Consider the following 17,393-nt stretch of genomic DNA (forward strand, 5'->3'; position numbering starts at 1 on the left):
GAATAAAAGGCATGAAGTGGTGGCTGAGAGCCTGTGTGTGGGGCTGGACCTCAGAAAAGGAGAGGGCTTGTAAATGTTTCATAAACTTCACTCGGGGCTCCAGCCCTGGCTGACAGCCCATTAATAAAGGGGCAGGTGGTGCGCTGGTTTCTACAGCATCACTCCGGGGAAGAAGCTGACAGCAGCCTCAGCAAGCTGAGGGAGGCAGGAGGGGCTGGAGCTGGCCTCCGAGGCGGCTGCTGCTGCTGCTGCTGCTGGGCTCAGGACCCCATGGGCACCGGAGCACATTTTAGCTTCTCCAGCTGCAGCCAGGGAGACGGGCTGGGCTCAGTCTGAGTGTGGCTGCCCAAGACAGCGGCCACAGGCTGCTGGCTGTTCAGCCTGTAGCTTTTGCAAGGGGTTGGATTCCTAACTAGCAACCCCCCCCCTCCCGCCCCAGCCTTGTTTATTCTGGAACAAGAGGAGAGGGTTTTCTCTTCTTGGAACACCTGGGCTGGGCTTCACCTTCTTTCTGATTTCAAGTAGTTTCCCCCCCATGAGAACTGAATTTGGAGTGTTTCTCAAGGGCAAACACAATGCCCCTGAGCTGGAGATGAGAGAGGAGGACAGCTCCTGAGGCTGCCTGCGGAGGGCTCAGAGGTGCCCCTCACCCCGATTCAAAATGCCATTTAAAGCATTTGATACCTTCAAAGAAAAAATTCTGAAACCTGGGAAGGAAGGCGTGAAGAATGCCGTGGGAGATTCGCTGGGGATCTTACGAAGGTAAACTCTGAACTCAAACTTGAGGCTCATTTCTGAGTACCCTCAGATTGCCACCCTCTGAAATATTTTGCGTTGTGTTTATAAAACCCGCATTTTAGTGGGAAGGGGGTGGGTCAGATTACATGGTTTCTGGGGTTTCTTCCAGAGCTAGATTTATGCCTGGAGACGAAAAGATGCATCAGAAAGTATTGGGTCTTGCCTAGTGTGCACAAGTCCCGGGGTTCAATCCCCAACATCGGGATGGGGGGTGGGAGTGTTGTTAGCTCAAGTTAAGAAAACACCAAGTCAAGCACTCTGTCTATCTGTTAAGACTAGTACTCACAGCTGGTGCTGCCGTTATACATGCTATGCTTGTCATCGAATCAAAATGAAATTTTGGAGGCAGTATTTCCTGTTAACTCAGTAGTAATGATATAGTTGTGCTTTGGGCTGAAATAACTTGAGATGTTCACTCTGATAGTCAATTTTTTTTTTTTTTTGCAGTAGTTTTTTTTTTTTTCCTTTTGGCTTTAAACATAAAATACACAATACAAAAATATATGAAATGGCTCTTCATAATATCATTCTCGAAAAGGAGAGTGGTTGCCAGGTAGTTTGAAGATGGTAACTTCAAACATTAGACAGAAAACTGTATATAGGGGCAGCGGGAAAATTCAAAGACTGTGAGTGATTTCAAAGTGATTTTAGTCTGTGCCCCAAATAAATATTTTAATGTAAAATATATTCCTAATAGCAGGAGAGTTTGCCATGTGTGAATGATTTGGTGTCACATTTTAATTTGTTCATTTTTTTTTAGATAATAGTAAATGTCTTCTCAGGTTTTGTGGATGAATTAATCAGTAGTCCTTATGTGCACAGTAACATGGTTATGTTATTTCTCAATATAGGAAATGTAAATAATATCCTTGATATGCTTTTTTGTATTTGAATACTTATTTCTAATCCTAGTGTGAAAAATGTGGTTTGGCTTCTTTTACTTTTCTTTTAACGTAAATGTCAAAGCTTTAGTGCTTAAAAAGGTCACTTGTGGGTAATCTGGACGGTGTCTGACATTCTTCCCATCTCTTGTATTTTACACCATATGTTCCTCTTGGTGCTGAGTTTTAATTGTGTTACTCTGGATCAGGGTTCATCCCAGAAGAGGATAGAATTAGCAACCTTCTTCCTTTAGTAATTAAAAACAGAAAGGCTTCCCTCTGAGATGCCGGACCGTCACGTGCAGATGAAAACTCGCCTCAGTGATAGCATATGAACCAGACAAATATAGAAAACGACTATAATGTTTTTAAATGAGTGTTTTCATCCCTCTGCTTGCCCTCTGTCCAGGTGGCACCTTATTGTGGTGGCCCTCACTTGATTCTAAATATGCAAAGACAGCACACAGTGTAATGAGCACACCCAAGGGCTAGCAGAGAATCTGGCAATGTCAGGAATGAAATGCTGGCTTTGGGCCGGGGTCACCACTGTAGCCACACCCTCTGCTGAGTTTGGGAAGACTTGACCAAAAGTACTGAGTCATCAGAAATGATAACTTTGTTAAGCTGAGGTCCCATGATTTCATTCTTCCCATAAGTGACGTATGGTCAGATTTTGCCCTCCATTACTATCCATTACATTTCATCAGTAAGAAGGAGTATTTGTTTCCCATCTCATTATAAACATATTTAATCTTAAGCAACCCCTCTGATTGCTTTTTTTTTGAAAATGTATCATTTTTTTGAAAATAGGAAATGGCTATCCTACGAGCTGTTTCTACACTTTGGCGGGATGATGCACATGGAGAGAACTTTGTGTACCGAGTTAGCTGGCTCAGGTTCATAACTGAACTTCCAGGTTACACAGCTTTACCTGGAAATGGAACTGTGGATCCGAGGCTCTTTGAGCAGCGCCTGGAGCCGTGGTTCTCAACCTTCCTAACAGTGCGACTCTTTAACATACTTCTTCATGCTGTGGTGACCCCCAACCATAAAATTATTTCGCGGCTGCTTCATAACCATAATTTTACCACTGTGATGAATCATAATGTAAATACCTGATATGCGACCCCAGAGGCAGGGGGCACGACCCACAGGTTGAGAACTGTCTGTCCGGAGACCTGTACCATAGAACAGCTAGCAAAGCAAGGCTAGGTGGAGAGCACACTAAACACACGCTGGACAGTGTCATTGCTGACATAATATGGGATGGCTTTAGAACAGACAAGCCAAACCCAAGATTCAGTGTGTTCATGGGGAAATTGCTGGCAGGGCAAAGAAGGGAAGATTAGAACTTGAGCTGTGATCGCTAGCCATTTTTGTGTCAGAATTATCCAGACCAGCTCTGCCACAAGTCTGTAAGATGATTGTTTGCAAAGTGTCCTTCCAAGAGTCCAGCATACAGGGGACATTTCCACCTTTTCACATAAAAGCAGGTGATAGCATCTAAGCTGCACGATAAAACAAAGCCAGAGCGGTTGTCTGTTTACAAGGGCATTGGGAAGGTAGAGGCCCTGCTGTTAGCTCCGCAGGGGAAGGGAGTAATAGGCACAGTCCTGTCATAATATTTAAGACTGAGAGTGCCATCTCAATGGAATTCTTGAGATGCTTTTTTTTAAATCATGGACTGCTCCTCCTGGTTAGGGGAGTGGCCGCCAAGCAGGGGAGCCTTTGAGAGTTCACGCATGAGGCTGATTACAGGCAGGCATCATTAGCTCTTGCTGGGGAATGGCTTCTGGCAAGAAGCTGCTGAACAATTGTTCAGCCAAAGGCATAATAATAGTTTAGAAGTGTGGAGTGAACGAAGATGCCCGGCTCTTAGAGTGGAGCCTGGGAGTGTCTCGTTGACACAGAAGGCTCTGAACTTGGAAAGCATGTCCCCAGATTGGCATGCAAATGTGCTCAGCTTCAGTGATGATGAGGGCATCCCATGATTGTTCATCTATAAAAAGATAATAATTATGGCAAATGCATACCGTATTCCAGACACTGGCGGTTATTTAATACTATTAAAAGCCCCACGAAGAGGAGACTACTACTGCTTCAGTTTTATAGATGAAGACATCAAGAGGTTGAGTAAGTTGTCTGAGGGCACAGACCTTACAGGTAGTGCGGCCTGGGCTTCAGACCAGAAGTTCTCTGACCAAATTCTTCTTGCCACTTTATTTTCAATTGACACAATAATTGCGCGTATTCATACAGTGTGATGATTTAATGCATTTACAATGTAATTTTCATATCAAGGTAATTAGCATCCCCATCTCCTTTAGCATCCAGCATTCTTTATGTCTCTTGTACTTTACAAGATAGATAATATGTTACTATCAACTATGGTCACCTCCTTTGCTGTCCTCCCATGCCCCATTCTCTTTCTTCCCTTCCTAGCCTCTGATGGTCATTATTCTACACTCTGCTTCTGCAACATCACCTGTGTGTGTGTGTGTGTGTGTGTGTGTGTGTGTGTATGTCTGAGTGTGTGTGAGTAGTGTGTGAGTGTATGTATGAGTGTGTGTAAATGGGTGTGTGTGTGTGAGTGTATATGTGTGTATGAGTGTGTGTGTGCATGTGAGTGTGTGAGAATGTATGTGTGGATGAGTGTGTATGCATGCATGTGTGTGCATGCATGTGTGGGTGTGTGTGAGTGTATGTATGAGAGTGTGTGAGAATGTGTATACATGTGTATGAGTGTGTGTGTGCATGTGCGTGTGCGTGTGCGTGTGCGTGTGTGTGTGTGTGTGTGTGTGTGTGTGTGTGCTTAGGGGGGATACTGGGAATTGAACCCAGGGCCTCACGCAGGCTAGTGTTGCATTTGTGTAATAAACAGATGTGCCACACATGGACTTACTGTCCCATCAACAAAGAACTACGTATTCAAGATGCTCTGAGATCAAGTGCGCCTAGGTCCCAACTGTTGTGACATCCTTTATCTGCATGACCTTAGGCTACACCAGGTGATTCTATTAAGCTATGTCAGATCACACTTCACCAAAGCTCACAGTGTCCCCAGAAATTCTACTTCAGTCCACTGGGTACTGTGTAGCTCTCTGGCACTTCTGTCCTGGCTTTTGCACACCCTGTTCCCAGGAGAGCCATCTAAGCTCACCTCCCTTCCCCCACCCACTTCCCTGTCCCTCTTGCTTCACTTTATTCTACCTCTGTGGGGCAGGGTTCTCTAAAAGCAGAGTGAGTCAAGGAGTTTGGGTGAGCCTGAGCTATAATTTATGGAAAGAGAGCTGGTCCATAAGAAAATGTGATGGAGGAGCCGGGTGGTGGTGGCTCATGCCTTTAACTCCAGCACTTGGGAGGCAGATTCAGGCGGATCTCTCCTTCCTCCTCCTCCTCCTCTTCCCAGCAAACGAACTCAGGGCCTTGCTCCTGTGAAACGTGCTCTGCTCTAGGGCTATGTGCTAGTCCTGGAAGTTTGTTGTTACCCTGCTGCCGAGACAAGGCCAATAGCCCAGGCTGACGTTAAACCAGCCTTCTGAGTAGCTGGGGTCATAGGCTCAAAGGACAGGACCTGCACAGCACCCGACCAGATCTCGCCATGTTATTGCCAAGTCTCAAACTCCTGGGCTCAGTCCTCTCATCCATCTTTTGAGTAGCTTCTTTTTAAGGCCGTAGGCCACTGTCCCTGGCTTTATTTTCTGGTCTCAAGATTATTTTTTTAACATTTTTCCCAAATTCTCCAATACATCTGTATAATAGCTAAATTCTTTAAATGCTTCTTTTAAGTGTAATACATAAAGAACCCACAGGCCATGTTTATTTTGGACACAGACATACTTAATGTATCAACACACAGAAGCGCTCTCCACTTCCATCCAGCAGCACGCTCCATCACTCAAAGGGCTTAGCTGCAATCAACAGACTGATAAAGTGGATTGGAAGCTAGGAAAGCAGGTCCAAGGCTGGGTGCTTTACCTTCAGAAGAAAAGCAGTGTACAACGTGCTGTGTGATGCCTCTAGATTGTTCTGGATGGAACATCACTACTCCCCCTTCCTGTCTGTTGGTACCAATTATAATTTGCTTCTAAGTCCTCTGACAGTGACCACAGAGCATGGCCCCTTCTCCATTTCACAGCCACCATTGTCCTTGTCATTCTTCCTGCCTCTGCCATCCTCTTGTTCCCTCCTCCCCCTCCTCCTCCCCTTCTCCCCCTTCTCCTCCCCCTCCTCCCTCCTCCTCATCTTCCCCCTTCTCCTCCCTCCTCCTCCCTCCTCCCCCCTCCTCCCTCCTCCTCCCTGGTCCTCCTCTTCACCCCTCCTGAGACTACCTGAGACTCCAGGAAAAGCAGTTTTCTCTGCAAGATCAGAATCTTAAGAGGCAGTTAAGACACTGGGCAGCTGTGGATAACATTAGTTTACTGAATTTATCTGCTCCTAAATGTGATTTTTATTTTTCTACTTTTGACAGTGACATGGGTTAAAAAAATACTAAATACATTTTTTCTTTTGAGTTTTAGCTGTAAGTGTCCTGCAAGTATATAGTGTGGCAACAGAGAGTAGTGGGGACTGCAGCACACAGGGGACCCATTTGCACCCAGGAGAGAGTGTGGACTTAATAATTCTAGGTCTTCAAGATTTTCAAAATAAACCAAAACTCCATTATCTCCAGACCAACCTATGAGTTTTAAACTCTGGCGGTTAATCCAGATCCTGCAAATACTCTCCAGCTTCACACATGCACACCACGCATGCCAGATGTGGCCAGATGTGGCTGTAGAGCTGTTGGCATGTCACCAGTGGCCCAAGGTCTTAGAATGAAAAGCAGCGATGACACACAGAGACTAAGTTTTCAAACACTCACACTGGGGCAGAAACAGCAACCCGGCCGGAAAGAGGAAGCAGCAAAGAGAGGAAGTATAAAACAGCATAGACTGACCTCGGAATCTCTGAAACTGCTGGATGGTATGGAGGATCCTAATCTGGGATGATCGGTGTCCTCACGAGGAGGCATTTATAAACACTTGAGGGACATGGAGGCGTAGAGGAAAGGCCGTGTGAGGACACCAGGGGCTGGAGTCCATCTGCAAACCAAAGCAGAGGATGCCGAAGAGACCAGGCTGGCCCAGACCTTAACCTTGGACCTGCGGCTTCCGGAGCTGTGACAAAATACACTTGTTGAAGCCCCCTTCCGCGGCGTTTCGTCCTGGCTGTCCTACCAATAGGTGTTATTTGCCCTCTTGCAGAGACACGTTTGCCTCAGAACTGTTGTTGTTGTTGTTTGTTTTTCCCATATGCTCAGTGAGTGGCTGGCTATTCGCTGAGGCAGAGGAAGTTAAAAGCACTGGCCACCACTTCCCTCTAGGCACCTGTGAACTTTTATTTTTAAAATAAACGTCTTGCTGATTGGATTACTGCTGTCACCAAATACCCTCCAAAAAGCAATTTAAAGGGAGGAGAGGTCTTCTTTGGCTCCTGGCTTGAAGGTACATGGTGGGGAAGGCATGGTGGCCAGAGCGGATTGTGGCTGTGGAGGTGGGAGTGTAAGGCTGCTTGCTCACATCTGGGTAGGTCAGGAAGCAGGGCTGGGTTATAGACCACAAGGTTAAGTCTACTTGGTGAGTCTCTTACTCCAACTGGGCCTTCTAAAGGTTCCTCAACTTCCCCAGATAACAGTTACATCCAGGGATCAAGTGTTTGAGCATATGAGCCTGCAGAGAACATTTTACATCCAAACAATAACTATATATATATATATATATATATATATATATATATATATATATATATATACATATGTGTGTATATATATGTATATGTGTGTATGTGTGAATACACTCCTTTAGTCCACAACACAGTCTTGAGAGAACTTACCCTTCTCTTACTTGGGATCTCACCATAAATACACGCCCCAAACTGACAAGTGAGTGGAATTTAAACACCCGTTAAGTGATCTGTGTGCTCTACCCAGTGTGTGTGATTGATATTGAGCAATTTCCTCCCAAGTGCCAAACCTTCTTCACACTCCGCGGACCATTTGGACTCACTGACAAGTTAACTGTTCTGAAAATGCTCGAAGGCCGCTCAGAACATCTCGAGCAGTCAGACGCCAGGGCTCAGATGCTTACTGGACAATTGCACGCGAGAACAATGGAGGGAGCCTCCCTGGTGTGTCCAGGGCCCCAGCCCCGTCTGCAGTTTTCTATATTTGGAGAAACAACAATGCTGGCTGTCCTCCTGGGAGGAATGAAGACTCTCTGAGCTAAAAGAAGAACCATAGGCAAAGATGGAGAGAAACCCGAGCGGTGGAAGCAGCTATTACGGATAATTAAAGTCCTCTAATTCTTAAGAACGGAATTCTTTTTTTTTTTTCCTTATTCTTGACCAAATGCACCCCCATCCTTCCTATAGAGATTATTTGGGGGCAGGAATGAATCGATTTTTCACCCTGTGTCTCTAAGGGCTGCAAGTCTGGAGTGATGGGGGCTAGCCCCCAATTCCACTCTGTTGGATGAGGATTCATTGTCTCCAGGAACTGTGGAACTAAAGACAAGGAGATAGCTCCCGCCCTCTGCATGCTCACCGTCCACCAGGTGGGGCAGGTCTTCATTCATTCATGCACACATGCATGATGTGGAATATTTACTCTCCACCCCCTATATGGAAGATAGCAAGACCTCTCGAACTTGATGCGGTAAGCATTCAGACAGAGGACTGTAAAATCTTACAGTGGCAGGTAATGCAGAGAATGTGCTTAGCACAAAATGAATGAAGCAGAAGCCAGAGCAACACATGAAACACCAAGGATGGCACAGAACCTCCTCTCATTTAGTCCATGTTCACTCCTTTACTGGCTGTAATGTCTTATCACTTGTAATTTAAAATAGTAACAGTTCTGTAATATTATATACATATACAGATACATATATACATACATATATATACATACATATATACATACACACACACACACACATATAGTTTTTATTTTTGTTTTTTTGAGACAGGATTTCTCTGTGTAATTTTGGTGCCTGTCCTGGATCTCGCTCTGTAGACCAGGCTGGCCTCGAACTCACAGAGATCCTCCTGGCTCTGCCTCCTGAGTGCTGGGAATAAAAGCATGGGCCACTGCCGCCTGGCTAACATATTTATTATACAGAAGAAGAAATGGGAGATTCATAATAGCCAAGGTACCTGCCTAAAGTCACACGGCTAGGCATCACATACAGGTTGTATGGTTATCTGGTGATTTGTCTCTCAGTCTTCCTCTTTGAGCTTGCCTATATAAAAACACCAAGCTAAACCAGCAACAAAACACAACAAAGTCCCAGTAATTTTATTTCTGAGACTGAGTTGTGCTACGTAGCCCTTGCTATTGAGGAACTCACTATGTCGACCCAGGCTGGCCTTGAACTCACTGAGATATAACTCTCTCTGTCTCCAGAGTCCTGAGATTAAAGGTATGTTTCACTAGGCCTGACATAATTTATTTTTTAATTTTATCATTGTTATGTTTTTGTTTTGTTTTGTTTTTTTGGTAGCATGGAGAACGAGACCCACAGCTTTATACATACCAAGCAAGTATTCTTTCACTAAACTACATCTTCTCACTATTTTTTAATATTTTTGAAACAAATCAATCTGATTTTTATCCCTTCCCTGGTAAAAATTAAATCCTCATTAGTTTGATGTCTTCCCACCACCATGCAGGCTGAGCAAATGACTCACAGACAGCTCAGAGGTCGCTCTAGGATCTACATTTGCTTCTGACTCTATGGTCTCTTAAAGCAGCGCTCAGCTATCACTTTTCAGGAGGGAGCCTGGACCCAGTGCTCAGCATCCTCTTAGATCCAGACTCCCAGTCTCTGCCTGGGCTGTGTTATAAGGAGGAGACTTCAGGTCAGGCAGCTCTGGGTCCTGCTACTCAAAGAGGTCACCCTTTCTTCATTTGGGGATCCTTACCCCCCTTTTGACCATTTTAATTACTTCCATGACCCCCATACTGTTGTGTGGCTTCTTGGGAAGGGTATCTTAGCAGGTACCATGTACAAGAAGATGCGCGTACTCAGTGGGGTCTTCCAGGAAGTAGACTGTAAGACAGGACTAGACATGGGAGGTGCGTGTTGAGGGAAATTGAGGAGGGAGTGGGGGTGTCTGGGGAGCATTCAGACCACGTGCTGTCTGTGGACAGAGAGGGGGGCAGGTTATGGAGACTTTCAGATCACACTACAGTGCGTCACGCAGAGACTATCACTGCGTACGTGTGTGTCTTCTTCCCTACCAGCGTAACTGCGGGAGGAGCATGGGGAACACGGCACGTGCATCGCTATTCTTCGCCAGCAGCACAGTCCCCGGCATGCAGTAGGCGCCTAGTAAATGTCTGCTGTGCTGACTTGAATCCAAGGATTGTTTGCTTTTCTTCCGTATATGTGCTTCGAATCTTAGCAAAAGAAGCTGTGAAAAATCATCTCCTGTATGCATCAGTGCGGAAAGGGAACTTTTGTTTTGGAAATTAACTATTTTGTTACTAATTATATTAGCTACTTATATTAATTGATGAAAACTGAGAATCACACTCAGAAGGATGATAGCATCACAGGTTATAAATAGCTCTTTTTGTGTTGTATGTGTGTATCCACATTTGTGTATGTGTGTGTGTGTGTGTGTGAAAGAGAGAGAGAGAGAGAGAGAGAGAGAGAGAGAGAGAGAGAGAGAGAGAGAGAGAGAGAAGGTCAGGTTGATTTTGAGTGTCTTCTTTAATAACTGTTCACTTTATTCTTTATTATGTTTGTTTATAAATATTGTTAGAGAGAGAGAGAGAGAGAGAGAGAGAGAGAGAGAGAGAGAGAGAGAGAGAATACACACGTGCATGTTCTTGCCACTGTGTGCATGTCAAAATAAGAGGATACCCTTTAGGACTTGGTTCTCTCTTTCCACCGTGGCACTTGGGGATAGACCTCAAGTCCTCAGGCTGGCCTGGCAAGTACTTTTCCCTCCTGAGCCTCCTTGTCTGCCTTCCACCTTATTTTTGAGGTAGAGTCTTTGCTGAACCTGGAACTCATCCGTTTGTCTACGCTGCCTTTACCTCCCACCTCAACAACGGGATTACAGACGTGCTCTAGAGAGTCTAGATTTTTATGTGGGTGCTGGGGACCCACACTTGCCTCCTTGTGCTTGTGTGGCAAACACTTTACCAACTGAACCATCTCCTCAGTTCACTAACCACTCTCCTTTCATAATTGATAGTGTTGTTTGCTCAATTACTTTTATTGCTTTAGACCAGTGGTTCGCAGCCTTCCTGATGCTGCGACCCTTTAATACAGTTCCTCATGTTGTGGTGACCCCCAACCCTAAAGTTATTTTCATTGATGCTTCAGATCTGTAGTTTTGCTACCGTGATGAACCGGAATGTAAATATCTGATATGCGACCCCTGTGAAAGGGTCACGACCCACAGGTTGAGAACCACTGCTTTAGACCACAGTAATTAGTTATAAGGACATGCCATCCCTTGAGCCTATAGAAGTCAGTGAAAATAATCTGTGACTGTTTTTTTTTTTTCTGTATATCATCTTAACAAGTTTATGTGACCTTAAAATAAAGGTTTCGTGACCCAAATGGTTGGGTCATGCCATGTGGTTGTCCTGTTTTTCTTTCAGCAGAAATTCAGGGCGTCATATTGTTAAGGACACGGAATCTGAATCTGGGCTTGCAAGCCTCCTCAAGTGAGATTTCCTCCTGTATAAATGGCGCCAGGGTACTCTGCCTCACTGTGTTTAAATGAAATGTAAAAGACTTCTTTTTTTTTTTTCCTTCTTTCTATAAGGCCTCACTCTGCAGTCCAGGCTGCAATGAGACTCGCTATGTTCCTCAGGCTTGCACTTGAGACCCCCCTGTCCCCACTGCCCCATGCTGGGATGAGAGGAGCACACGGCCAACCCCAGCAGGTCTGGATGATTTGGTGCCAGGAAAGCCCAATGCAATATCCAGAGCATTAGTCATTTTAGCCATTTTTCTCTCCTTTAGTAATAACGATGATGATAACAACTTTTAAAATACAAGCTGCACCCTTCTGTGGGTTTCTTCCTTTTGTTCCTTGGCCCCACTTTTATTTTTACTTTGTGCATTCTCCCTCACCTTGAACACTGGCTCTTATTCTCTCTCTATTCTTTGTGTGATGCAGAAAAATCGATGGGACCAATGAAGAAGAAGATAACATTGAGCTGGATGAAGAAGGAAGGCCCGTGCAGACCTCCAGGCCACGTCTCCCAGTCTGTGACTGCAGTTGCTGTGGCATCCCCAAGCGGTACATCATCGCCATCATGAGCGGGCTGGGATTCTGCATTTCCTTCGGGATTCGGTGCAACCTTGGCGTGGCCATCGTGGAAATGGTCAACAACAGCACTGTGTATGTGGATGGGAAGCCAGAAATTCAGGTCAGTATGGCGCTAAAGCAGGAGGGTGTGTGTGTGTGTGTGTGTGTGTGTGTGTGTGTGTGTGTGTGTGTGAGAGAGAGAGAGAGAGAGAGAGAGAGAGAGAGAGAGAGAGAGAGAGAGAGAGAGAGTTGTGTAAAAGCAAAGAGAGCAGTTCATTAATTGATGTAACAAACATATAGAGTGACAGCCCCATACTGGGCCCTGGACATGGTGACAGGGACAGAATGCTGAATGACACCGACAGGGACCTTGGACTCCAGGAGACATATGTAAGTGCATGTGACAATTTGGTGTGCCACTTACTAGGTCAATATGGCCCCAGATTCCTGGGCTCCTGTAGGAGTGAGCATATCAAGATTTTGGTGTTGTGACTTTCCAGAGAAAGTGATGGCAGAACCAGACAGAGATTTGGTGGGGTGGGAAGAAGGATGTTTGAAGAAAAAGGAACGCTGTATGTAAAGGATGACAAGGGAGACAGACAGACGAATCATGGTGTGTTAGAAACTGAGACATGTGACCCTCACTTTTCTGTGTTATAATATATAAACCCCTTTGAACCCTGTGAACAACCTGGTGAACCTTTGATCAAAGATAGTGTTTGAAATTCTTAGCATAATAGACAAAGAATTATAAAGGGAGGTGATTATGTTAAAATGTAGAAGAACATATTTAAATTTATGGTATAGAATCGTGGGCTTTCTTACCAGTACATCCAAATGCAAAATCTAGCAAAGTTTCCGAAATTGCTATAATTTTAATTGAAGTATAAACAGCACTTTGTGATCATGGCAACAATTATACTATAATTTGAACATGTTTCTGGCTGTCACTCAGGACACGGTAGTGGGACTGATTTTACCAGGTTTTTAACAGTGTTTATATTTTCAGAAATTCTAAATTTCAGTCAGCAGGTAGTGAAGATAAAAGTACTGACTTTTCTGTGGTTTACTAGAACATTTGACTGCAACTTTGCTGGATTACATGGAATTCCAGGGATACGGAGTGTTCTAGAAACTTGAACCAAAGCAAAATGCTTACCTCAAAGCATTCTATTCCAAAGTTTTACCCCAGCTACAATATAAATCAAGAAATTGTTTTGCAAAATATTTTCATGAAAGCAAACTCTTAATAAAAATATTATATATTAAGTTTGGAAAAAAAAACCTGGACTTTTCCCCATCTGAGTTCACAGACACACTGGATTCCTCCACAGATCTCAGAATGATTACTGCCCAATGGAAAGAGGCCTGGTAAAAGTTCTCAGGCTGGTGGTGTTGTGTAGAAGTACCGATGTTATTTAATAAATTGTTTTTTATGAATCCTGGAAACATAAACCTAGTTTTATTTTAACCTCGGGAGGCTTCATAAATTATAGGATGAATAAATGTCCCCGTAGACAGCCAGCCCTGTAACGTCTGCTTCACTGAACTGAACCCGGGCGTGAAGTGATTGTGGTAGAGCCTGGCCCTTCCCGGAGAGACATCTGGTGGATCTCTGGATGTCGGGGTTTGGATGCACGCTTAGATCAGAGTTTCCCACGCTGGTGTCTGGGAAGCCATGGCTTTGCTTACATGGTTTCGTACTAAGAAGACATAGTGCGACATGAAGCCTGGACCGTTTCTGCGTGCTGTGTGACTCTGAGGGAGGGACATGGGAGGTACTATTTCCTCAACAGTCTTCTCTTTGATGTCACTTCTGTTAGCATCACCCAGAACAGTCTCCTGCCAAGGACTGGCTTGGGGAAATTGGATGTCAGTTCATGAAAAAGAGGTCTTTAGCCGGCCTGCAGGCTTTCCTCTTTCTTTCCGAGAGATTGTTCTGCCGGAGCAAGGCAGCACCATGGAGATGCTTTAGTCTGCTTTTGATGCCTCACCCGTGTCTGTCTGAAAAAGATAGCCTGTTTATTTGGGGGGAGGGTGGTGGAGCGAGGAGGTGAGACAGAGGGAGAGAAATATTCAATGCATTAAAAAAAAAAAAGGGCTATTGGTAGGGTTTCAGATGTGTATCACATGCATTCTTTCAGCCTTTCGAGAGCAAGCCTGGCTGATTAGAACCTGCCTGCTGAGGCACAAACGACATGCAGTTGGCATCTGTTACCTAAAAAGCCAATGGGTCAATAGAGGCTGAGAAATTAGGGCAGAGAGAAGGCATTTTAATCACACGAAGGAGCAACGCTCACATGGGCCCACCAGTTTCTATGATGTCGCCTAGAGGGTCTGATCGAGATCTAAAATATGCTTCATACCATTCTGTCTGGCATCAAGAGTAAGAGTTTAGGAACTAGGCATGGTGGCTTATGCCTACAATCCTAGTACTCAGGAGACTGAGGCAGGCGGACAGGGTTGAGTTCAAGGCCAGCTTCGGTTAAATAGTGAGTTCAAAGACAAACTAGGTTACATAACAAGACCCTGTTTCAAAACAAACAAACAAACAACCCAAAACCAATGAAAGAGAGGGGAAAAAAGGAAAAATCTGATCCCCAAATAGGACCCCAAACAATAACCATCCCCTTGGTAATGAGAATAAAAACCGCACCCAAAACAAACAACAACAACAAACGCTCACACTCTAGCACTAATTTATGGCAGGCTCTTCCCTTGTCCACACAGCACAAGTTAGGTATCAGCTGAGTGTGACCAACAGGGTGACAATACTCTGAATGGCTGGCGTTCCTGTTTCGGTGTTTAGGTATTTTCCACCGATAGTTTTGGAAGCCTCATTTGTGGGGCAGGGTAAGTGCCATGAACAGGTTAAGTCTTTCGAATGCGTCCATGGCATGCTTTCTACAATTGGTACACGGGGTGATTTGGCTGATGTGTGGATAGTGACATTTTAGTCTAACGTCACGAGTTGCTGTGATGTCGCAGCTCAGGGGCAGAGCATGTGCTGAGCGTAGGTGAACCCTGGGTTCAAGCCTTGGCACTCCTCCCCCGAAAATTTATAAGTTAAAGCATTCGTAGCCTTTAGTGTCTGGCATCTGTTGAGCAAAAAAACAACTGGAGACTGAGAAACTTTGCAACAATTTCTCATTAGGGTTTCAGTGACTGGACTTCTCCTCAGAGGCGCTTTCAGACTTCATTGCTCATTAGCTCTCGGGCCTTGGAGAAGATGTCCTTGTGCCCTGGTCAGGGAATGCTGGTCACAGAGCCTAGAAACTCAGTGAGAGCAACTCAGATTGACAAGAGGATGGCAGAAGATTCCAGAGGAATCCCGTGAAAGTGAAGGGCAGAAAGCAGGTCGGCTGTGGAAGCTGGTGTGGGTGACCCATCTTGGGTCCAGCGTGCCCTCTCTCAAGGGAGGAAAGGCATCTTTGGGTAATTCTTGAGATGAACATAGCCCCTGTGGGAGATGTACACTGTCTTACCTTAGGGGAAAACTGGAAAGTTCTTTGCTAAGGTCTCTAGCTTGTGCGCCTTACAGGTTCTCTCAATTGCTTCTCCCAGTCTGCTCCAATTTCCTGTGTCTCCTCACAGACTACCTTCTGTTTTTTTTTTACCATGGCTTCTCTCTGTCCCCACAACTGAACCCCGTGATCCCGTCTGTGGTTTGGCTCTCTCTTCTGGTGTGCATCAGCTGCCACAGGCAGAAAGGAAGTATCCTGAGGCTGGGGAAACAGAATGCCCTCGGAAGGAGGGTAAACAGGGAGACACAAAACAGCACTCCTCGCCATCTTTTGCTAACCCTCACGGCCCTTATTGTAATGGAATGAAAAGGACTGTTTATAAATCAATAAGATGGGCTGGAGAGATGGCTCAGCGGTTAAGAGCACTGGCTACTCTTCTAAAGGTCCTGAGTTCAATTCCCAGCAACCACATGGTGGCTCAGGGCCATCTGTAATGAGGTCTGGTGCCCTCTTCTGGCCTGCAGGCATACATGCAGACAGAACACTGTATACATAATAAATAAATTAAAAAAATTATTTCTATTAAGCACCTCTGTGAGCTTCCTAGGACAATCATTACCACAACTTGGTATCTTAAGACAACACACATTTATTCTCTCATAGTTGTAGGGAGACTAGAAGTCAGAACTCAAAGGGTTGGCAGGAACTCATGTCTCTCTTATCCCTTGCAGAGAGTATCTCCTTGACTTTGCCATCTCTGGTGGTAGCCGACTGAATCATCCCGTCACTGCCTTCATCTCCAGAGCCCCATCCTTAATGTGACTTCTCTTTGGACTCCCATTTCCCTCTGTCTCCCCCTTTTTAAGTACACTTGTCTTTGGATTAAGGGTTCAGCTGGATAATTCTGGCTATCTCATTTCAAGACCCTTGACCTTTTCACATTTGCAAAGACCTGTTTCCAAATAAAGGAGCATTTTCAGGTGGCAGGGCTTTGATATGGGTGGCTTTTTGGGTAGAGAAAGAACTAAGAAAGAACCTCTAAGCTATAGTTTTCATCATTATTTTACTCTTCATTGGAGACAGGTTCTCATTAAGTTGTCCAGGCTAGCCTTGAATTCAAGTAGGTCTTGAGCTTGATTCCTCTGCTTCAGCTTCCTCGGTGGCTGTGACTGTTGGCCTGTTCCAGCTGGTCCAACTGAGAGCAGCCCTCTTGATAAAAATGTAAGTGTACAAGGCATTATCATTGACTGTAGATGCAGTGTTGATCTCCAAAGCTTATTCACTGGCTTGAGGGAAATACTTTATCCATTGATTGATTGATAACTCTCCATTTCCCTACCCCTCGGTCCCTGAAAAATCACTATTCCCCTTTTAATTCTATTAATTTGGCTATTTCAGATTCCTCATGTAGGTGGAATCATCCGGGATTTCTCTTTATATGTCTGCCTTGTTTCCTTTGATATCGTCTTCCAGTTCCACCCAGGCTGTTGAATATTACATAATGTCCTCTTTCCGCTGAAAGCACTTGCCACACGGTTCAAATTTATTTGTCAGTGGGTATCCAGGTTGTTTCCATATTTCAGATATTGTGAACATGAGAGTACTGATATCTTTTGGATAAATATTCCAAAGCATAAATGTTGAATCACATTTTTATTTCGGTTTTTAAATTTGTGGGGAAACTCTATACTGTTTTTATGAATGATTGCACCGTCCCACGTTCCCATCAGCAGCACAGAACATTCCGGTTTCTTCACATCTTCACCAATTCTCTTCTGTCTCCTCTTTCTATATGTACACACACACACACACACACACACACACACACACACACACACACATACACACACACAGAGAGAGAGAGAGAGAGAGAGAGAGAGAGAGAGAGAGAGAGCGAGCTCAGTTGTAGGGATATATAAACCATCCTGACAAATAT

At 44.7% G+C, this 17,393-nt stretch overlaps 1 protein-coding gene across 1 annotated transcript in view; it reads left to right on the top strand.

Moving 5' to 3' along the window:
• The first annotated feature begins 661 nt into the window (after positions 1-661).
• Slc17a8 (solute carrier family 17 member 8) overlaps positions 662-17,393 on the top strand; it is a 45,255-nt gene continuing 28,523 nt past the window's right edge. Inside the window, exons 1-2 of the mRNA XM_028880314.2 lie at positions 662-762; positions 11,862-12,114. Of these exons, the coding sequence (XP_028736147.1) occupies positions 662-762; positions 11,862-12,114 (354 nt within the window). The remainder of the gene's footprint in view (positions 763-11,861; positions 12,115-17,393) is intronic.

The sequence above is a fragment of the Peromyscus leucopus genome, chromosome 18, assembly GCF_004664715.2.
Source record: "Peromyscus leucopus breed LL Stock chromosome 18, UCI_PerLeu_2.1, whole genome shotgun sequence".
Taxonomy (NCBI): domain Eukaryota; kingdom Metazoa; phylum Chordata; class Mammalia; order Rodentia; family Cricetidae; genus Peromyscus; species Peromyscus leucopus.